Consider the following 22,454-nt stretch of genomic DNA (forward strand, 5'->3'; position numbering starts at 1 on the left):
TAATGCCCCATTCATACGACGAAAGTGTGCAAATTAACATGAGTAAATTTACACACATAAGTAAAAGTTAATTTGCTAAGCGTTCAGACGAGATTTATCTACCGTAAGTAAATCCTTCAATTGTCATTAAAAATAAGGCGATGGACAAATTTCAGACGTGAATTTTTACAAAAGGGATATTCTGGGTGTTCCTAAATCAAGGACATTTAACAACTGATTGGTACGACAGAACAGATTGAAAAGTTGAATTTTTTTTTATTGCAGAACGGAAAATTCTTAAAATTGTGTGAACAGTTGGACAATGGTTCGACCCGGCCTAAAAAAATTGTAAAAGAATCTTTGCAAGTAAAGAAAAACGTAGCTATTGCCATTTTCTGGTTAGTGTATCGGACGATTGGAAATCTTTTTATTGTTACGACAGCATATATGCAAAATTTTATCTACCTACCCAGGTGCAGATAAAGGGTGTTTTCCATTTAACCAGATTTTCAGGCGTTGCCTACATCGCCGATTGCTGGAAGACGCGTCGCCGGTGTAAAGACGAAAATGACCACTGTAGAACACTGTCCCGGTGGTGAGATTTCTACGGAGAAAATTGATCCAAGGTCAGTATTCTATGACAAGTAGGGTCCTTTTCCCATAGTAGAAAATCATTCCAGACCAACCCCCTAAACGTTAAAAACTGATCCCTTTAGAATTTTGACCTCGTTTATACGCCACATGGAAATTTAAGGCGATGCGTGTTGTATTTATGTTTCGAGGGGAGGGGGCGGCAAAAGCTTTTGAAAGATTAGGCAAAACTATGGATTTACCTCCCGTTTTTACATTAGTTTTAACTTTAAACAGAACGATGTCTATGTTTATCTTAAAGTGATCGTAAACTTTTGGAGCCCCTTCGCTAAACCTATTTAGGGTTTGTTCTCCCCCTAAAGGGACATTAATGACGATACACTCGCTTGCGCTCCATTTTTGCATAATGAAAGACGGTAATGGCAGAACAGTTTCATCTACTTGCTTTGCTGAATAGGTCCCACATTGTAGTAGATGATTTCACAGATAAACCTACGTAATGACCTGTGTACGTTCTGCAGAATTTTAGAAAAAAAAAGACAGGTGTTGGTTTTGCATTGATGATCGTTTGATTTGCGTCGGTCTCTGTTGATTTTGCAAGAAGATGTTGATTTTGTTTTAAGCTAGTCTGTTTGTATTTTTGCATGTTTTTAAAAATAAGTTGTTCCTTTTGCATTAACGTCTTTTTTTACTCTTTCAGCCGAATACACTTTTTACTGTCAATTTATTTATTTGTTAAAAGAAACATGCTTCCTTTGATGATTCATGAGGGTTATAAATGTAGAGATCACTGCAGAAGAAAGCTACGTCGTTTTCATTTTTTTTGGGCCTAAATTTAGGGTTAGTGGAACTTTTTATAATTAGTGTACTTTAATTAAAAATATTACTTTTTAATTATTAAAATACAGACAGACAGATAATGACGATGGGCAATAACAGGTGATCAACAAGCGTTATTCGAACAACTTGATACGGAAGAAATACATAATATTTAATAATAATTAATATACACATTCAGTGTACATTTGCCCCTTTCTTTGCATTGGAAATCTGCAACGTTCAGTTTTCTATGAATACACTTTGATAATTCATGTGTCATGTGCACAATCATAAACGTCTCCACGTGTTTTGAGTATAATTATTTTTGTAAGATTAAATGAGAGGTTCAGAATTACATAACAAATTTTTTATGTTGTTCTAGCTCACCTGAGCTGAAAGCTCAAGTGAACTATTCTGATCACATTTTGTCTGTCGTCCGTCTGTCTGTCTGTCCGTCTGTCTGTAAACTTTTCACATTTTCAACATCTTCTCAAGAACCACTGAGCCGATTTCAACCAAACTTGGCACAAAGCATTCGTAGGCTAAGGGAATTCAAAGTTGTGAAAATTAAGGACTTTTGCAAAGGGAGATAATTAGGAATTATTGAAAAATTTCGAGAATTTTTCAAATATCTTCTTCTCACAAACTATTTGGCCAGGAAAGCTGAAACTATTGTGGAAGCACCCTCAGGTAGTGTAGATTTTAAGTTTTTAAAATTATGATCCTCATGGGTAGGGTGGGACCACATTGGGGGGGGGGGTCGACTTTTTACATAGGATCTTTAAAAATCTTCTTCTCAAAAAACAATCAGCCAGGAAAACTGAAACGTGTGTGGAAAATTTTTCGGGGAATGTAGATTCCAAGTTGTGAAAAATGACCCTCGGGGGTAGGATGGGGCCACAATGGGGGTCGACTTTTCACGTATGAATATATAGAGTAAATCTTGAAAAAATCTTCTCCTCAAGAACCATTTGGCAAGCAAAGTTGAAACTTATGTGGTAGCATCCTCAGGTAGTGTAAATTCGAGGTTGCGAAAATCATGACTCCCGAGGGTAGGGTGGAGCCACAATGGGGGGGGGGGGGGTTGAAATTTTACATAGAAAATATATATAGAGTAAATCTTTAAAAAATCTTCTTCTCAAAACCATTAGGCCATAAAATCTAAAGAGGATGTAGAAGCATCCTCAGGTAGTGTTGATTTAAAGTTGTGATAATCGTGACCTTTTGGGGTAGGGTGAGGCCACAATGGGGGGGGGACGAATTTTAACAAAGGAATATATAGAGTAAATCTTTAAAAATCTTTTTCTCAAGAACAATTTGGGCAGGAAAGCTGAAACTTGTTTGGAAGCATCGTCAGGTAGTAAGAGTTGAAGTTTTTTCAAATCATGATTCCCGGGAGGTAAAATTGGGTCATGTGGGGTGGGGCAAATTTTTACATAGGAATATATAGAAACATATCTTTAAATCTTTGTCTAAAACAACATTTGTCTAGAAAAGCTGTAACTTTAGTGAAAGCAACTTCAGATAGTGTAGATTCAAATTTGTTCAAATCACAATCATTAGGAGTAGTGTGGGGCCACATTGGGGATTCAGTTGTACAAAAAAACCATTTTAGTTATTCACAAAAACTGAAATGATATTATATATGCTTTTTCTTATATGCAAGCATTTTTATATATTCCTGATTCTTTAAAATTGTTTAAACTTTGGCCCCTGGACGATTATTGGGCCTCAATAAGGGTTCAAAGTTTGATGTAGGTTTATATCCTGTTCATAAACAATTGTTAAGGGTCTTTTTGAGAACTGCAATGCTGAATGTGACATGACTATAAAATCATTCTGTTAGAAAAGGGACATGATTATAAATATAAGAATATCCAGGGGGAAACAGATTTTTTTGTATAGGATCTACATTATACCACATTGTCCAGATATTTTGTATTATGACTCCATGAAGCTGATTTAATCATGCGTATTGTTGAGCAGGTGAGCCATGTGGCCCGTGGGCCTCTTGTTTATATCTACTCCTTAATAAAAAGGATTTTTCTCTACAAAGTTTCTGGCACTATATTTTTAGTCGCGGAAGCGAAGTAAATAGCATGTTAATATGGCTGTTCCATGTATGTTTCAAATCCCTGACTAAGAGCGCAAATAATGGCTTTATAGCGGCGATACACAATATCTTATACAAATAGACATCAGTATATAAATATAAGGATTGAATGAATTTTTTATGTCGTCTGTCCTATGACACACCAAGCGGTGCAGACAAATTATCACACCCCGCTAACGAGCGCTTTTCAATTCGTCTGCACCGCTTGGTGTGTCATAGGACCGATGACATCCAAAAATAAGCCTTCAATGCTTAATTTTTTCAGAACCACTGAATTCAAATAAAGTTTAAGGAGCGGGTATTGCTAACGCTAGACGAAGCTGACAGAATTGATCGTGGCCCTAAATGTATCTGAAAAAAGGCACAATAAAGGTACTTTCCGTTTAAATACGGGTGAAGGCAAAAAAAAAAAATTAATAAAATGAGAAAAGGTGTAAGTTATATCTCATTTAACTGCATATAGTAATAAAATTATAAATATTCAAATTCATATATAATTAATGCTTACCTAAAAGGGTGGGGTACGCTACCTTATATGGATAGCATTATTTAACATGTGATAATAATTACGTCAAACAGATTCTCCAATCCACTGAATGAGTCGCAAAGCATGACGGTCTACTACCTGTTTACGAGTCAACAGACACACGTGATTTTTGTGTTATAGAGAATTATGATTAATTGCTTTCCGGAAAATATGTACCTCTTGCTTTTACTTTAAAAGGTAAAAAAAGACAATTTACGTACCATAGACTTTGTTCCATGCTAACATTGAATAACGGTTATTTTTTAGATTGTCATTTGTTGCTTCAAAAGTCGATCAGTATCAAAAGTCTGGCAAATATACGCATACAAGTACAAACAAATGTTGATAGGGAAACACTGCATACTAGTAATTGTTTATTGGTGACTTATTCATTGTACACCAAAAATAAATACAGGTAGCTAACATACTTAAATAACCATGGCAATAAAAAGCACAAATATACAAATACATCCCGAATTCCATGCTCTGGTTTTGCTACTTTTAAACTTGCTGCAGGTATATGTTTGCAGTCCAGAATAGCATTTGTACCATGTTGATTATGTCCGGGAAATACACATGGCTTTTTAAATGGCATTAGAAATACATGTAAAACGAACACTAGCACTAGCAAAAAAGTTGTGAACGTTAAACATTCTAATTGTTTTTCCTGAAGAAAATTTTCAAAGTGCTTTCTACTAATGTTGTCCCAAACTAGGGTTATCGCATGAAAAATTTGGTCAGTGCTTTTAATTTATTAGGACAAACCTTTTCTTTGAGCTTTGACGATGGGGCATTTATATAGGTTGATATAAGACCTCATAAGCATTAGTTTTTTTTTAAATGTGAGAATAGAAATGAAAGATCAGACATAATTTTCCATATTTGTGTCATACATTCTGACAACAAAAACTGAAAATAGTTTATAAAGGATAATTCAAAATGGTAAATTATATTTTCAATACGCCTAGTATACACTAAAACGTGTAATAGCGCATGATGAATGTACCTTGCAATTCATTACCGGATTGCCATGGTCTGTCGATAAAAGGAAACAGATAGTTAACCGAGCGTGTTTTGTGCCGACACAGTAATAGTAATTTGAAGAAAAAAAATGTACACTCCTGTAAACACCATTTTTAAGAAGTGTTGCAGTGATCGTCTCAACACACAGCTCTAAGATGTCGCTGGAGGAATTGTGGAACACGCTAAAGAATGCAACTGACTGCAAAACTTTGCTGAAGAAACATTTAACCGAAGAATTTTACCAGCAGCTCAAAGATAGGAAAACAAAGTTCGATGGAACACTCATCCATTGTATTCAGTCAGGTACATGTCATCTATGTAAGAAATAAACAACGTTATTTAGTGAACATCATGAATAGCAATTGCTCTGCTGGTGCTAGTGCATCATGAAAATATGCCAGCAGTTGCTATTCATAACGCCGAGTTTACTAAATAATTTGTGTTAATTCCTTATATTTGCATGATCACCTATATTAGACCTTGACATTTAGATATTGCATCATAAATAAATGTTCATTCTGTAATGTAATTTGTTTTATTTTTCAACTCTCATAGATTGCCAAAACAGAATAAATGATACGTTATAACAGGTATTTCTTTAAATGTGAATATAAGACATGTTTTAACTGCACCATTTTTTTAGCAAGTTGGAGAGAAAACACAAGTGTTAAAGAATTGAATGTTTCAGGATAGGGCTGCCCCTAAAAGTATCAGCTCTCAATTTAGTCCTTTGATCAAAACTTATCAAAACATTTTAGTTTTTCCGGGCAGACCTACCCTGATGGATTTCTTGGCCAGAATTCGTGCAGAAATAGACCGATCTTTTTTGTTGTTGCAAAAATGATGTTTTAGCCATCCTTGAAGGTTTATTTAAGAGTAATTACTCCAATTAAGTGAAAAAATAAGTAAATGTATGTATAATAAGTTCACATTTATTGATCATTTTTATGTATAAATCCTTTTTCTTGGTACCGGGGATGAATAAACACAAAGAATAAGTCTAATGCTCAAACAACTTGTTTGAGCATTGGACTTATTCTTTGTGTTTATATATATATATATATATATATATATATATATATATATATATATATATATATATATATATATATATATATATATAGGCTGTAACAACCTGGACGGCGGCTGTGGGATTTTCGCCAGTGACCCCGATGCCTATGAGGTTTTTAAGGAGGTGCTCCACCCAGTCATAAAGGACTACCACAAAGTGGCAGAGATCAAGCACACAAAACCAGACTTTGGCGATTTTAACAACCTCGGTTTTGGCGACCTTGACCCTAGCGGAGAGTTCATCGTGTCTACGCGGGTCAGGGTCGGACGTAGTCACGCCAGCTATGGGTTTCCACCAGTGGTCAATGCTGAGGTCAGTTAATATAGCTAAGTGTGTCGTATCAAAGAGTATACTTGCCATGTTTGAAACAAGACAAAACCTGTCAGTTTGTCAGTATGATGAACTGTATAAAGAGGTCTCACTTTAAAAATGACCGTATATTGATGAATAATTTAACGAAATGCCATTGAACAAGCCATTTTGAGACAAGATGCTAACAATGGAAAGAATAGCACACTTAGTATACGATTTTGCCAACAATATTAAATGCAGGTGTTCCCCAGGTCTCTGTTCTTGGCCCATTATTGTTTTTACTCTATGTAAATGATGTGGCTGAAAACATGAGATCAATATGTAGACTTTATGCTGATGATAGTTCATTACAACAGTGTTCAAACAATATTTCTGTCATAGAAGATAATCTTAATTATGATCTTCATGTACTGAAGGAATGGTCAAAGCAATGGCTTCTAGAATTTAATCCACAAAAAACAAAAGTTGTATTCTTTAGTTTTAAAAATGTTGAAAAATTTCCTAATTTGATGTTTGATGATTGTACCTTGGAATATGTTTCACAACACAAGCATCTAGGAGTATTGTTATCTTCAAATTTAAGTTGGTCTAATCACATAGACATCATTGTTAAAAAAGCTTACAAAAAACTTGGTCTACTTAAAAAACTTAAATTTACTGTATCTAGAGATATTTTAGCACAAATGTATGTATCATTTATAAGACCACAACTAGAGTATGCTGTTGAAGTTTGGTCTGGATGTACCCAATTTGATATGGATAAGCTTGAAAAGGTTCAACTTTATGCAGCAAGAATAGTTTCAGGTCTTTCAGTCATAGCTTCAAGAAATTCTCTATATTTGGAAACAGGATGGGAACCATTAATAACGAGACGAGACCGCCTTAAATTATCTACTATGTTCAAAATTCACAACAATCTTGTTCCTTCTTATCTAAAAGACATAACTCCTGAAATTAGAAATGTCACTTCCTACTATAATACTAGAAACTCCTCAAACTATTCTTTGCCTAGATGTAGATTAGAAGCTTTTAATAAGTCATTTTTTCCTGACACTATTCGTAAGTGGAATAGTCTGAATAATAATACCAAGGAAGCTACTTCGTTAAATATTTTTAAGAAATCACTACAGAGCAATTATACAAAACCTCCTAAGTATTTTTCTTTTGGTAAAAGATTCTTGAATATCATTCATACGAAATTAAGGCATAATTGTGTTCTCAATTGTGATCTTTATCGGTGTAACATAATAGCCAACCCAATGTGTTCATGTGGAAGTTTAGAAGATGCACATCACTTGTTCTTCGTTTGTAAAAAATATTCATCATTAAGACAATCATTTATGTATAATCTTTTATCACTGAACTTTTTGAATATAATTGATGTACATTTGTTACTTTGGGGTGACAACACTTTATCTTATGATGAAAACATAAAAATATTTAAAGAAGTTCATACATTTATACAAAAGTGTGGTAGATTTATCTAAGTTTTTAAATTATTTTTAAAATTATTTGCTTAACTTTCTTATCCATCCTAATTCTAATTCTAGATTTAAAACTAATGATTTATTTGTATTTCATTACATGTTCTATAACTGTTATCAATGTTAACTGGCATTGTATGGCACTGTAATATATTATGTACAAGGAGAGGACATTGTAAGTTTTTGGAACTTGTGTCCAATCCTTTTGGCATTAGTCAATAAAATATGTTCAACACAATATTAAAAGCACTACTGCAAACATAAGCCAGTTTCAATATTTAACAAAATTTATTTAAAATATCTTTTAAAAAACGCAAATTACACAATAACCAGGTTAAAAGAGTTAATTATTTTACGCGATATCATTAAAATCTTAAGGTTTTGTTAAGGCATTGGATTCCTGTGTTGTATGCGTGACCTAGTGGTAACGCGTATGTCTTTTTGATTTCGTGGTCGCTGTATCGATTCCCCTAAGTAGTAAATATATTGTTGTTTCTTTTCTCGTAAAGCATGATAAAAATAGAAAGTATAAATTACCTGTATCTTATCTGGATTTTAAAAACAAATTCTCTTGTATTATTCTAAGCATGAGCATCAGAAATAAACAGATTTCCTAAATACTTCTACACTGTTCACATTCATTGCATTTTGCTGGAAGTAATCACGGTTCAGAATATCAACTGAATTTATACACAAGGGTTCTAAGTATATGCTGTCTTTTATGAGTAAACATAACATCAGTACCCAGGTTTCGGAAATCATATTGTGGCAAGTACCTGTATTCATTTTTAGTTAAAGGTACTTTCCGTTCAAACACGGGTGTAGCAGAAATAAAGGGAAAAGGCGCTATACCTCTAACAGAAAAAAAACCCAAATTTGACCAGTACATATAGTTTTATCACAAAGAAATATATTATTAAAAACGATTGACGTTTGTGGAGGATATGCGTATCTTATTATGTTCGTAGTTTTGAGTCGAGATCTTGTAACTATATGACATCATGCTGTAACTACGAAAGACGAATAGGGCCACATAAAAACATATTTTTATTTAGTAATTACGAGAAAAGATCTCGTTATTGCTAGTTAATTATCTCGTTATTACGATAAAAGATCTCGTTATTTCGCGTTAATTTTCTCGTAATTACGAGAAATGATCTCGTTATTACGAGTAAAGATCTCGTTATTACGAGTTAATTTTCTCCTTATTATTATACTGTATACATGGTTATTTTTTAGCCATATGCAATTTGCCCCCTCCTTCACTTGCAAACATGTTTGTCCCGTCTTGAATTCGCCCAGACACAGTTGTGTTTAAAGAGAGATAATTTGAAACATATGTCTTTGTTTCGCCCGCTGACAACGATCGAGGGCGAAAGTGGCGAAAATAAAAAAGGACGAATATTTCCCTGTATACAGTATTTGCATACGTATGTATATTTAGATTGATGTGAAACCCCCCCACTAAAACACACACAGTGACACATTTATAGAAAATGCAGTGTTCTTTTTATACATAAGCTCCTCTTTCCTTACAGGAACGCAAAGAGATGGAGAAGATTTCTGTTGATGCTTTGAATTCTTTGGAGGGAGAGCTGAAGGGGAAATACTACTCCCTGGAAACCATGACCCCCGAGGAGAACCAGCAGCTCATTGATGACCACTTTATGTTCAAGAACGACGATAGGTACATTGTACATACAAACAATTCCAGCAAGTTGATGTTATATATTTTTCTCCCTTTTCCTCTTCGTTGCCTAGGCAAGGTAGTAGATGCAGATGTAGGTGGCAGGTGTAATGCACCGTTTTTGTTGAATCAGTTGTAAACTAAGGAGTTGAAGGACCAATCGGCAGACGGACAGGATCGCAAAGTAATTTTATACCGATGAGTTTTAAACAAAAATCCACTGGATGTGACAGTTTTAAAGAAATCCAAGATGGCGGCGATGTTAACCTTGTTTATTATTAGATAGAGGGACTATATTTATTATGAGAAAAATACATAACGTCAGGTGCCTTTATGTTTAAAGAATAATCCAATTTTGTGTTCAAAAACATGCTAAATTAATCTTTAAAAGACCCATAATTTAACTCAGTTATTCATGTTGATATTCTATTTGATCCAAAGTCTAATGTGTGGGTTCTCTAATTTGGCCAAAATATTTATTTCAAGGTAGCTTACCACATCGAGGCTTATACTTTTTATGACACTTCATCACAAGATGGCTAATTACATTATCACAATATGTTTTATATTAAATTGAATGGTTAAAGTATCAGGCTTGTGAAAAACAGAGTAATGTTTGAATCTGCCTGGGGGGTTTTGTTTATTTTTTTGGATTTATTTTTCGAAAATCATATTAAATCTTTAACAAAAAGTGTTCTCTTTTTCGCTTATTTGACTTTTATACTTCTTATGGATCATGCTTCCGTTCAAAATAAAGTAATTTTCTGCTGATTTGAAAAGCTATTTCGAGGTGAAGTGAGCCACTTCAATCAATTATTTTTTTTTCATTGCAAGATTTGAAAAAAGGAATAGCTCCAAGTTTATATGTTTATATGTATGGTGAACTTGGAAGGTATCCACTTATTATTAATATTAAAGTTAGAATGATTTCATTTTGGGGTAAATTAATTAATTCCCAGAATTCTAAGTTATCTTCAAAACTTTTTCATGTACTCAAAAACTATAAGAATCCATGGTGTGTATATGTAAAGAACATTTTAGATAATTGTGGATTGTCCTATTTATGGCAAGAAAATTCTATAAATATTCCTTGGTTAAAAGCGAAAGTTCGCAGCATACTATTAGATCAGTTCAAACAAACATGGTATAGTGATGTTCAAAATTCACCAAAAAGTATAATGGAAGAAATACTGTATTTTTAGAACTGGTAACTCAAAACTACCTATTGAGACAGGAAGATGGTTCAATATTCCAAGAGAGAATAGAACTTGCAAATTATGTACTTGTAATGAAATTGGAGATGAATTCCATTATTTGTTTAATTGTTCTGACCGTTGTATAACTGATGCTAGAAACATGTATTTACCAAAATATTATATATCATACCCAAATGTTTTAAAATTTGAAGCATTGTTTAATGTATCGAACAAAAAACAACTTATCAAGATTTGTAAATTTATAAATACAATTATTGAGAGAGTTAGCTCTCTTGGTTAATGTACATGTACTAATCCTTCTTCACAATGTAATTTTTGTATATATCTTCTCTACACTGTAAACACAGTTTATTGAGAATAAAGTTCATTGTCATTGCCTTGACACAATTTTTTGTTCAGGGCAAGGAACTATTTTTTTAACTTTTTTTCTATCATAATTGCAGGTTTTTAAGGGACGCTTGGGTGTACAAGGATTGGCCCATTAACAGAGGGATCTTCTTCAACCACAACAAAACCTTCCTGTGCTGGGTAAATGAGGAGGACCATCTCCGTCTGATCTCCATGCAGAAGGGGGGAGACCTCGCTGCCGTTTGGGAACGTCTCGTCAATGTAAGATGTGGTCTCATAACTGCAACGGTTATGAGAGAGAGAGAGAGAGAGAGAGAGAGAGAGAGAGAGAGAGAGAGAGAGAGAGAGGGGGTGTAGGGGACGAACGGACAGATAAGCAAGGCTGGGCAGAGAGTATTATATAATTAATAAAGGATGTTCAGTCTTAATTTTTTACTATTCTATTATCAAAAAAAAAAAGTATCAATAGGATTTGATTAAAAATTTTGCATGTTAATGTATCTGTTGATTGATCCGCACACGTTTCTTCTTTTGCAGGCGATCCAGGAGATGGAGAAGAAGCTGACCTTCGCCCACCACGATCAGCTTGGCTACCTCACCTTCTGTCCCACCAATCTAGGAACCACCTGCCGGGCAAGTGTCCACATCAAAATCCCCAAACTAGCGGCCGAACCCGACTTCAAGGAGTTCTGCGATAAACTCAACCTTCAATCCAGAGGTACTTTAACTACTGTTTTATAGTTTTTACAACCAATTTTCATATAGACACGTAGATCCATTTTTCATTGAAAAAAAGGAGGTTGTACTGACTAATATGTTTCTAATGATTGAAATAAAAAAGGAGATTTTTAAAAAGTTGAAGAACCAACCCCCTGTTAGCAAGCACGGGCGTCTGATATAGAAAATAAAGGGGAATTCAGGGCTTGTATTTTCCATTTTAAGGAACTTATGGATGGTACACGGAAAATGTGGGTGGAGTCTATGATATTTCCAACAAGCGCCGCCTGGGATTGAGTGAAATCGAGGCTATCCAGGAAATGAGGCGCGGAGTGGAAGAAATCATCAGGCGTGAGAAGGCATTGCAGGGGAAGTAAAAGAAAAAACCAAAACTGAATATGCATCGTTGGAAAAAACCCGGAAGATTGTTCTGAACTGTGATATATTTTTTATTCTGTCATATTATTTCGTAAATTATCTATTTATTCAAATGTTTTCAATAAAGGTGTGGAAATATTTTATTTTTATAACCATTTATATTTCTAAAATTGTAGTAAAATTCAAATTTTAAAAATGTCGAAATTAATATGCTTAGAATATATCGAAAGGCTTGTGTACAGCTCCCTTTTTTCTAAACATTGGTTAATTATATATAATTATGCATGGATTTCAAAATAAAATATTGACCAGAATTTGTATTTAGACTGATGTTAACGTTCATGCCATCAAATCAACTTAGTAATATGTTCTCTTTGTAGAGTATTTATCGACCGAGTAAACAAATTCAAAATATCAATTTAAATTTTGAAAATTAACGATATCATTGTTATTTCAAAATCTTATTCATTTAAATGATGAAGGCAGATATCTGTCAAGTGTGCGATGAGGGGAAAGATGGAAATGCTAATTAATGACAATACACACATTTCCCATAAATATTTCTGGCATGTATATTTTTATAGCCAAATAATAGATATAGGGGGCAAAAATGAAAAATCCGAATTCCTCTTTTGATTTTTCTCAATCTAAGTAACAGAGTAAGGTGTTTATATAATAGAATTTCACCGCTATTAATATTCGAAAATTAAAAACCTATAAAATACACGGTCAAGATTAGTAAATGATGGGTTTATGAATTGAAAATGTACTTTAATAATGTATGTAAAAAAATATAGCATTAGTTTTGTTGAAATCGATCTGTTTAAATAGTAAGTGGAAACATGTTTATCGCTAGTTCAATACAAAATTAAACGCTTGCCTGTGATGTTCCGTCCAAATGACTGGTTTTGTTTTTTCGGATTTTTTTAGACACCACTTTTAGCATTGTTTTCTTATTTTTTTTTTTAATGGGGATGAGGTGGTTAGGGTAAAAGATCCCTCCCCCCTTTTCTGGAAAAAAATAATAGTATAACCTAAGAAAACATTTGATCACTCTTACCCATATGTAGATTTTGCATGATATATATAATCTCTAGAGAATTATGTATTCACAGCATTGGCGATACGTGTACCAAGTTCTGCAAGTATTGCATGTACCTAAATAATTTAATCTTTAAATAATTGTAAAATGTATATCAAGAAAGCAAATCTTACAAACAAGGTTCGGTATAAACACAAATATAAGATTTATAACATTTTGGAGTTTTGATACCGACTGCATGGTGCGTACAACGTGGGGTATGGTGGTTTTTGTCTCCCCCCTCCCCACCGCGCAGTTTTCTTTAATAGTCGACTTAGATGAAAAATATTTCTTATATATATCACACATGTGATGGACAGGCTCCGCTACTTCTTCGAATTCAACAAAACTGTTACTCATTTCACTCTACAAAATTCTAATAACTGAAAACATTTTGATAGACTTTAACTTGTGTAACAAATCATTCTCGAACTTTATATTTATAAATATATATTTATAAACTTTTGATCAAAAGAAATATTTACAGAGTCGAAAATATACATTTTTAAAAGAGAATATTTACTAAAATTAAAAAAAAGAAATTCATGCCCCTCCCTTTGCCACAGGATCTTCGCCCCCCCCCCCCATTCCACGCCTCATAAGATTCTTGGTCAAATACTTTACATTTTATAGTTTTTAAAGTTTGAAGTATTTCTTTAATTATTTGTAAACTATTAGATACTATATCTGAGAGAGTTAGCTCTTTTGGTATCATGCCTGTACTAATGATTTTCGTTTATTATATTGTATAGTTTGTACATACAGTAGACAACTATTTCCTTTACACTCTAGTTTCAGTTACGAGAATAAAGTTCATTGTCATTGTCCTTAACATGCTGATTTATTTTTTTAGAGGAATGTTTTGTTTAAAAAAGTAGAGAATCACGTTTTTGTAAATCAAAGGCACCGAAAATAACATGAGTCGCCTCCCCTCCCCACATACTGACAACGTGTTCCAAAGATATTTAATCCCCTAGTGGTTAGTTAGTAACTGTATTCTTCTATGCAAAACTTTTGGTTAACTAAATCTATTTTAATTACACGCAGTAAGTCTTTGACTACTTACTAAATTATTACTTTCTCCGATTCAAAATAACCGCCCCCGCATGGCATGAGCGATTGCACGCGGTGAATATTGAATCTCTAAAATTATTGGTTTAGACTTTGGATGTATTTGATGTTTTTAGGTCTTATACGTAATATTGCATCTTTTGAAGTTGTTCTCTTTGCCTGAAATAAAAACCAAGTTATGCCTCTTATATGCCCAAGTCTCAAAGAATCGAATATTCTTAGGCATATAAATTATTTCAAAAATTTTGCGAGCGTTAGCGTTCACTTTGTATATTTCCTTCCTATTTTTTTTAAAGTAAGACTGTAAATTTTTCGTTGTGTTATTGATATTTTAGAAAATACATATTATATGATACATGTTATAGGGTAGAATACAAAATATTATGTCCGGGAACTTTATTCCGAGGGCAATTTTCTTCCTAAGCATCGATGCATATCGCCCGACCATGATATTAATTTTTTCCCGGCTACAAACAGATCAATAAAATAAACATTACTATCAAGAGTTGAAATTTCATTCTATTATTTATTTCTTGCATTAATCCTATCGATGGTGGGATTTTAACACGATTCATTGCTAATAGCTAATCAAGAGTTTGACCGTACAATTTAGATAAACATTTAACAATTAAATGTGGAGAAAAAACATTCTTAATATTTTTCAAACAAGAGTATTTTGCTTGGACAACATGTAGATTTTACAACTTTCAATATACAGAAGAGAATATCAAATATTCTGTTTTATCGTGATCTTTGATATAAGCTCAGCACTAATAAAACATCATAACGTTGCGTTTGTTTTGAAATAAAATAGACTGGTTGAATAAATTGTGTATGGCCTGAATAAAGTCTTGCATACATTGACAATACTATAATAATAGGCGCTGAGGACATTGACTTGTCAACACACTTCTGGACAGTTGATCGCATAACACTGTATCGGAATCCAATATACCGCTTCATCGCCCGTGTCTTTGTAAACACAATGTGCAAATTCAGGAGAGGCGAGAAAAATCTCGACGCCGTAGGCAAATCTCGCGCCTCCCGAGATCAGTCCGAGAGGGAAAGCGCTGTGCCTCGATTTGTTCGGACGATTAGCGATTAAATGATGACAGGTAGAGAAAGGAGGTCAATCTGTAAACTCTAGAGTTCTACAATTATCACTGTACGACACTGGTCCACAAATTGTAAAACAGTTAGAATTTCTACGATGACACTAATAAAATTTGTCAAGAAACGCATATATATCTAAAGTTTGTATTTGGTCCGAACATAAAGGTGGAAAGCAACAGAGAATTCAGATATATCCACTCCAGTTTATTTATGTTATAATGTATCTTAATACTATAACAGCGAATATGTGTACATTAGAAAACAAAGATAATCCGACAAATCTCCGCAAAAAAGCCAAAAGAAAACGCAAGCATATTCCGCACGCCCAGCGGCCTTCGGAGTATGTGGAGAAAAGGAACAAGAGAGAGAGGAACCGAATACGGACAGTCAACGAAGCCTTCGAGGAACTCCGAAAGAAAGTCCCATCCTGTGGACAAGACCCGGATCTGAGGATTTCCAAGATGGAGGTCCTGACGCACGCCATAGGCTACATTGAGGACCTGTGTGGGTGCCTCGGGTACGGCAATTTTGCGGAGTACTGGTTTCACGAGGGACAGTTCACGAGGGTAAAGGAAAACACTGGGTCCGGACTCCAGGTAAATAACAGTGCATTGCATCATTTAATTAACTTAATTTGATTAATTAATCAATTTAATTCAATGAAATGTTTGAGCGTTCGAGACCCGTCATTACGGTTGATAATTGTACTGCCAAATTTGTACATACAGCCTTTAACAATAGGAAAAACCTTCTACATATGTAAATCGTTTCGAATTCGTTTTGTATTTTGTCATACTTATCTTAATATACTTTTATGGAAATTTAATTTTAAGTCATGAATTTTGTCTAATAGAGTTGATTTGTTATCATAAACATTATTTGAGACAAATTAAATCAGACTTGCGTGTAAACCTTATCTATCAAGTTTAAAATATTATAGAGTGAAATATAATACTTGCATGTCAATCTGGCCAGGTACAATAAATTACTTAAACTGGTTAACTTTGTGTTACACGTATAACTAATAAAATATTTACTTACATGTAATAACTATATTAATTTTTTTTAGTCTTTGGATGAGAATATAGCTCAAAGTATCCAATAATATGAAAATAGCATTTCCTATTCTATGGTAGAAAGATCATAAATTTAAAAATTATGTAAAAATTTCTCGTTATTTCTAATGTTATTTTTATTAACAGGAGCGGAACACTGGGATATCTGGCTTCAGTCGTCCGTCACTTCCGATGTATAATGGCGTCCTGAAGGAAAGAACGACAAACAAAGCGGATTCTACGTCACTTCCTCCCCTTTCTGAGCAACCCTGGAGATCCTCCCCGTGTGTCCGCACCCACTCCACGCCTGATTATTCACATGTAACGAGAAAATTGTGTGGCCATAACCCAGTCACTGAAACGAATAATTTTGTAAATGATCATTCGTTTGAAGCTGTTCACAACAGTTGTTTTACACGCCATCCGGGTGATGGAGAATTCCAAAATGGAAATCAGTATGACGACTATGTGTACTGTGAACCGAGTAATTTCCCCAGTGATGATATGGACGTTGGGTCATTAGATACTTTCCATAGAGTCTCAAAGTTTTACCATTCTACCATTCCCTTTATATGATAATATTGATAATTAAAAGTTCTAAGCTACATGAATTTGCAATTAAACTGGTTTTACAACCACATAACTTAGTAAAATTGTCTGTTTAAACCATGGGGTGAAATCATATTATACAGCGTCATTTTGATCTGGACACGACAATGTCCAGGCTTTCAGCTAAATGTACCCTCTCTGTAAATCATGAATTTATTTTGTTCATGATTAAAAAAAAAAAGATTTTGACTATCGTCAATTGTGTAAAAATGATATACGCAATTTCTCAACGTTGCTAGACACACCTATTTGTCATTTTATTTATCTCGATCTTTTCCGAAATATGATTTAACAACTAAAATATCGTTGTTATGTGGATATGGTGGATAGCGGTGGTCAGTCAGATTTATCGTTAATCATTTATGGTTTCGCGCCATACTTTTCACAAATTATTTATATTTCCGCTTTTGTTTGATAATTCTATTGCTTTACAGGTTTTTAACCAATTTTGCCAAAACATGCATTATAGCTACAGGGTCAAATATGATTTTTAAAATACGATTTTTGCCATCGTCAATTAAATTTGATTTTCAATTTCGAACCAAAATAACTGCACCAACATGGGTTCTAAAAAATTTGAATTGTTTTTAAGTTTACATGTAGTTCTTTGAAGCAAATACTGGTACATGTATGATAACTCGGAAAATGAATAAATGTGAAAAAAAGATAAGACGACGAACAGTCGAGACATTTAAATATGAAATTTTCAAAAAAGGTTTTAAAGAATTAATGTTCAACATCACTTTTTGGAGAAAGTCTAATCAGTAGAAATAAATGGAGTATAAGGTGCAATATATGGGTACCATATTGTATATATATTAAGTGTGATTCCGATCCGTGCGTGGATCAAGAAATATTTTTCGCGAAGGGGGGGGGGGGGCGCGAGGGATAACCTTTTTTTTGGGGGGGGGGGGAAGGGGCAAGGTTTGAGACCTATTTTCAGTAGTTATATGCTACGTAAATTTAACAAGTTTTAATTTTCCAGGCAGGGGGGGGGGGGGTGTCCGGACCCCCGACCCCCCCCCCCCCCCCCCCCCCCCTTGATCCACGCAAGCGATTACTATCTATTTTAAAAATATAACAGAAAATGTTATGAACGATAGTAAATGGTACAAGTGTCTTATATCATATTTATGATATTGTTGATTCCAGATGAGCACTAGCTAGCGCGTGATAATAATGACATGAGGGATACAACTGTACGTATACAAAGTCAACCATTCTACTGTATAATATGAGGTAACTCGGGTACCACTTTAAATGTCCGATGGGCTGCGTGCATGTATGTTTTAAAAATATGATTAATTACAATTAATGATACCCGTATATAAACACAAAATAATCTGTAAACTTCACTATAAAATAAAACCATTTACTCTGCAAAAAAGCCAGTTAAGGGTATCATATGTCAATTATCTTGTCTGTATATATACTAACACATGTACCTATAAAGTATTTTCTTCTTCCTAGTCGAATCAATTCATAAACAGTAAATATACTTTACTAGTAAACAGGTAAACGTGACACCTCACCATAACCCTCAAATTATGTGTTGATTTGCTTTGGTACTTGTTACATCACAGAGTGTAAACAAACGTATTTGTATTTCCCCAGATAGGATATTTAAAATACTACACGATGAGGTATACCTTACTATGAATGAATGAAATTGTTAAAAATAGGTCAAAACAACAGGAAAATACTTTCTTGCCCCTCCCCCTTGTGACGTCACACTGGTCTTCCATTTTTTCCGCTGATATAAATGTTATATATCGCGTGGTCCCACTCAAACCGCAAACTACAAGGAAAAATGCTCAGCTCAACATTGAAGCAATTCAGACACTGCTCTCGCTCATTCTCCAGGCTCTGTGCTATACAAGCTCGGGCACGGGTAAGTTATAAATAGTACAATGTAGATTACAACGTTCTTAAAATACTATAATATTATACTGTTACAATTATGCTTTGTATATATATAGAGAAATTTCAATACATCGTTTTGAAGACATCTCTTTTTTAAATATCTTTCCAGAGCAATGTAATATGTAAATTAAGCAATAGAATGTTTTATGCATTTAAGTGTTATGTATTTGTCTTTGTCCCTCCGTATGTATTGTCTGTTTGTTGTCTGTCGCTATCTTTGTCTCTGTGTCTGTACATTGCACTCTCTCTCTCTCTCTCTCTCTCTCTCTCTCTCTCTGTCTGTCTGTCTGTCGTCTGTCTCTCTCTCTCTCTCTCTCTCTCTCTCTCTCTCTCTCTCTCTCTCTCATACTACATAAACATACACATATTGTATGAAGAGCTTTTATTTTCAGCAAGCCCCAGGAGCCGCTGTGTCCAGTAAAGTCACCCAGGGGTCAGAGGGACGCCGATTTTCCACAGGTAAACCACAGCTGACCTGTTTTAAGTCGGTGCAAGTGGACTTATCTTTTGATCTGGGCATCTGTCGTATATTTTTAACGTGTATTAGACCCCGGACAGGCACAGATGACATGAAACACCTTGAAATGTTAATGTAGATGAAAGTTTATCGTAACAAAAAATAATAAGCGTCAAAAAAAATTCTACTTGTACAAAGTTGGATCATTAATTGCAATCTAAAAATTATCGATCCCAAGATGCTCAATCTTGTAGATCTATGCTGTAAATTGTGAAAGAAAAGATTTACTATAGTATGCGCGGGGATTGAATTATTATATATAGAAAATTTTATTGTGTAGCTTGGAAGTGTACATGTATTTGTATGTCCTATATACCACTTTAACTTCTTTATTTACATGTAGGATGCAAAAATTTGATAAATGTATAAAGTTGAATGTTTTATGTTGATAAAAACTGAAATAATATTTCTGCCGAGGAATCGTCTGCTTACATGTTGTTTACAGCGTATGACCTTGAATATTTCGGATATAACGATTTGCAAAGGAAGATTAATATCTGCTAGCGCGGCATCTTCTTTTATATCTAACACGAGCTGCCTCCGATGTATTGTAAGACTAAGTGGGATTTATGAGAATAATGGTATTGCTTTACCAGCCTGAGAATCAATACTCGAAGCATTAACTTGGACTTTGCCAAAAAAAAAACCCCACACAAACGTCGTTCGATTCTGATGTTCTTTACAACTTTTATTCCTTGCTCTATCAATGATCTTTAGGATTATCCAAGTTCAATTGCATTTTTTATCGATTCTGTTTATGTTTATGACCTTCACTCGTGAAACACGCACGCATCATAAAATATAAATACTATTTGCTTTCTTTCCAGATGAAACTCAATATCTGCAAATCGACTGTCAGGAAGTCTGCTTTAAGTCCCTCATCGCCGACCATGAAAACGGCATCATGTCCAAAGTGGAGGAAAGAAGACCGGAAGTGGTTCTGTTAGATCATTTACACGAGTCTGACTTTTGGGGCAAAATACAATCACTCATGCGCCATCTAGGATACACCGGAAGTATAGAAGACTCGCGGCATGGCCGAGTAAAGGGCGTGTTTATAAGGAACGACTTGATGGGCCGCAGGAGTCAAAGCGAGGGAGGGACATTCTATAAGTCAAGAATGCCCGACCCGTATTAATGTCTATAAAAAATAGACAAACTTTTGGCTCACCCCCTACCTCAAATAACATTGTAGTGTTGACATTACCCCCCTTAAATGTCTACCTCAGAGTATATAGTGACGCAAAAAAGAATCTCAATTAATTAATGAGTCGAATAGACCAGGGCAGCCTCCCGCTGTCTACAATTGTTGTTATTTAAATATTTTTAAAAAATATTTTTACTAGTATGTATTAGTTAACATGTACTTTGGGCAATCCACATGTGTACATGTTGTTGTTTTTATTACATTGTTTACGAATGGTTTATAAAATAAAGAAATGTACAAAGATTATTACATGCATGACTTACTGTGAAATTATCGTTGTTCGTGGGGGGGGGGGGGGGCAATGTTCGTGGCTTTCGTGGGTAACCCTAGCCCACGAATTTACATCCTCACGAACTTATATACAAGTATTTGTTTAAGGGTGTTGTTTACTCAGGGTTTGAGTTCTCAAATTCGAATTGTTATAAAGTTCAATGTCATGAGTAAAATTTGTTCTAAATACAAAAAGTACTTGTGAAGTGAAATATTATTGACATAACATTTGATATTTCTACTATATTATGGAATTATGCCCAAACAAAAATGGACTTTTAGCCAAACAGAGGAAATTCGGACTAAATTTTGCAGATTTTGTTTTCCGCCAAAACACTTTTGGCAGTACTCTAATATTAAAAGTTAAGATTTTATATTTTAGTCTTTATAATTTAGCATATTTTCTGTTAGTATTACCTCACTCATTCATTATAATAATCGTAAGGCACGAATTTAACAAATATTGAAAAATGCTTAAAATCGAGAAAAGACACCATATCTCAAAATTTTGATCATTGACCTCATATAAATTATATGCCAACAGAATAAGATCAATATAAGTAGTTTAATACTATAAATCTTTTTGTATTATCATCATTCAATTTTTTGTAAAATTTGATCAAAAATGGGTTGGAATTTGAAAAATGATAGAGGAAATTCGGACTGGAATATTTATAAAAATTGTGAACGAAAACGTAATGCTTTGTATGTATTTAGTGTCACTGCCATTCATAAACTGTATTTCATTTTTTAAAAATATTGAGCAATTTGTATTATTTTCACAATTAAGAAAATCTCAAGCATAGTGTAAAATTTTAAGAGATTTTCCTTTAATTTTCCAAAAATATATAATGGCCATTAACTCAAAAAGTAGGTCATTGACCTACTTTTTTGAAAATGAAAAATAACACTACAATAAAAGGTTTATAACACACATTAGATGGTTTTTCATTATCATCAGTGGAATTTTTTTTCATTCTGAGTAAACGTCACCCTTAATATTAATTAAAATTATCCCGAACTTTCTACCAACGAAATTACGTCCCTACGAACTAGGAAAAATTGGCTTCTCACGTACATTGATCCCCCGAATAAAACTGATTCCAAAGTATTGTATTCACCACCACGGACTATAGCTCGCATCATTCTCTGATTAAAGATCGATGAAAACAATGTGCTTAAATCAGAGCCCGAGAAGGTCGATAAAGTCCCTCTATTCTCTTTTGTTCACAAAAAATACAAAATATTATACACAATACTGACTGTGTAGAGGAAATATTCGCCCCCGTTTTATTTTCGCCCCTTTCGCACTCGCTCTCAATGAGCAAGGCCAAAACCAGTT

At 34.1% G+C, this 22,454-nt stretch overlaps 3 protein-coding genes across 3 annotated transcripts; all 3 read left to right on the top strand.

The window, feature by feature from the left end:
- Positions 1 to 5,191: 5,191 nt before the first annotated feature.
- Positions 5,192 to 12,280, top strand: LOC105329166 (arginine kinase). Its single transcript, XM_034478525.2, has 6 exons — positions 5,192 to 5,354; positions 6,176 to 6,435; positions 9,458 to 9,606; positions 11,267 to 11,432; positions 11,709 to 11,889; positions 12,114 to 12,280. The coding sequence occupies exons 1-6, from the start codon at positions 5,207 to 5,209 to the stop codon at positions 12,263 to 12,265; spliced, it is 1,056 nt and encodes a 351-aa protein (XP_034334416.1). The 5' UTR covers positions 5,192 to 5,206; the 3' UTR covers positions 12,266 to 12,280.
- A 3,496-nt stretch (positions 12,281 to 15,776) lies between these two features.
- LOC105329158 (twist-related protein) lies at positions 15,777 to 17,265 on the top strand. Its single transcript, XM_011430340.4, has 2 exons — positions 15,777 to 16,127; positions 16,734 to 17,265. Exons 1-2 carry the CDS (start codon positions 15,777 to 15,779, stop codon positions 17,160 to 17,162), a joined length of 780 nt encoding a protein of 259 aa, XP_011428642.3. The 3' UTR covers positions 17,163 to 17,265.
- Positions 17,266 to 18,924: 1,659 nt separating this feature from the next.
- LOC105329159 (hypothetical protein) lies at positions 18,925 to 21,088 on the top strand. The gene is made up of 3 exons (XM_011430341.3): positions 18,925 to 19,086; positions 19,511 to 19,577; positions 20,463 to 21,088. Exons 1-3 carry the CDS (start codon positions 18,958 to 18,960, stop codon positions 20,771 to 20,773), a joined length of 507 nt encoding a protein of 168 aa, XP_011428643.3. The 5' UTR covers positions 18,925 to 18,957; the 3' UTR covers positions 20,774 to 21,088.
- Positions 21,089 to 22,454: the final 1,366 nt, after the last annotated feature.

The sequence above is a fragment of the Magallana gigas genome, chromosome 9 (assembly GCF_963853765.1).
Source record: "Magallana gigas chromosome 9, xbMagGiga1.1, whole genome shotgun sequence".
In the NCBI taxonomy this organism is placed as follows: domain Eukaryota; kingdom Metazoa; phylum Mollusca; class Bivalvia; order Ostreida; family Ostreidae; genus Magallana; species Magallana gigas.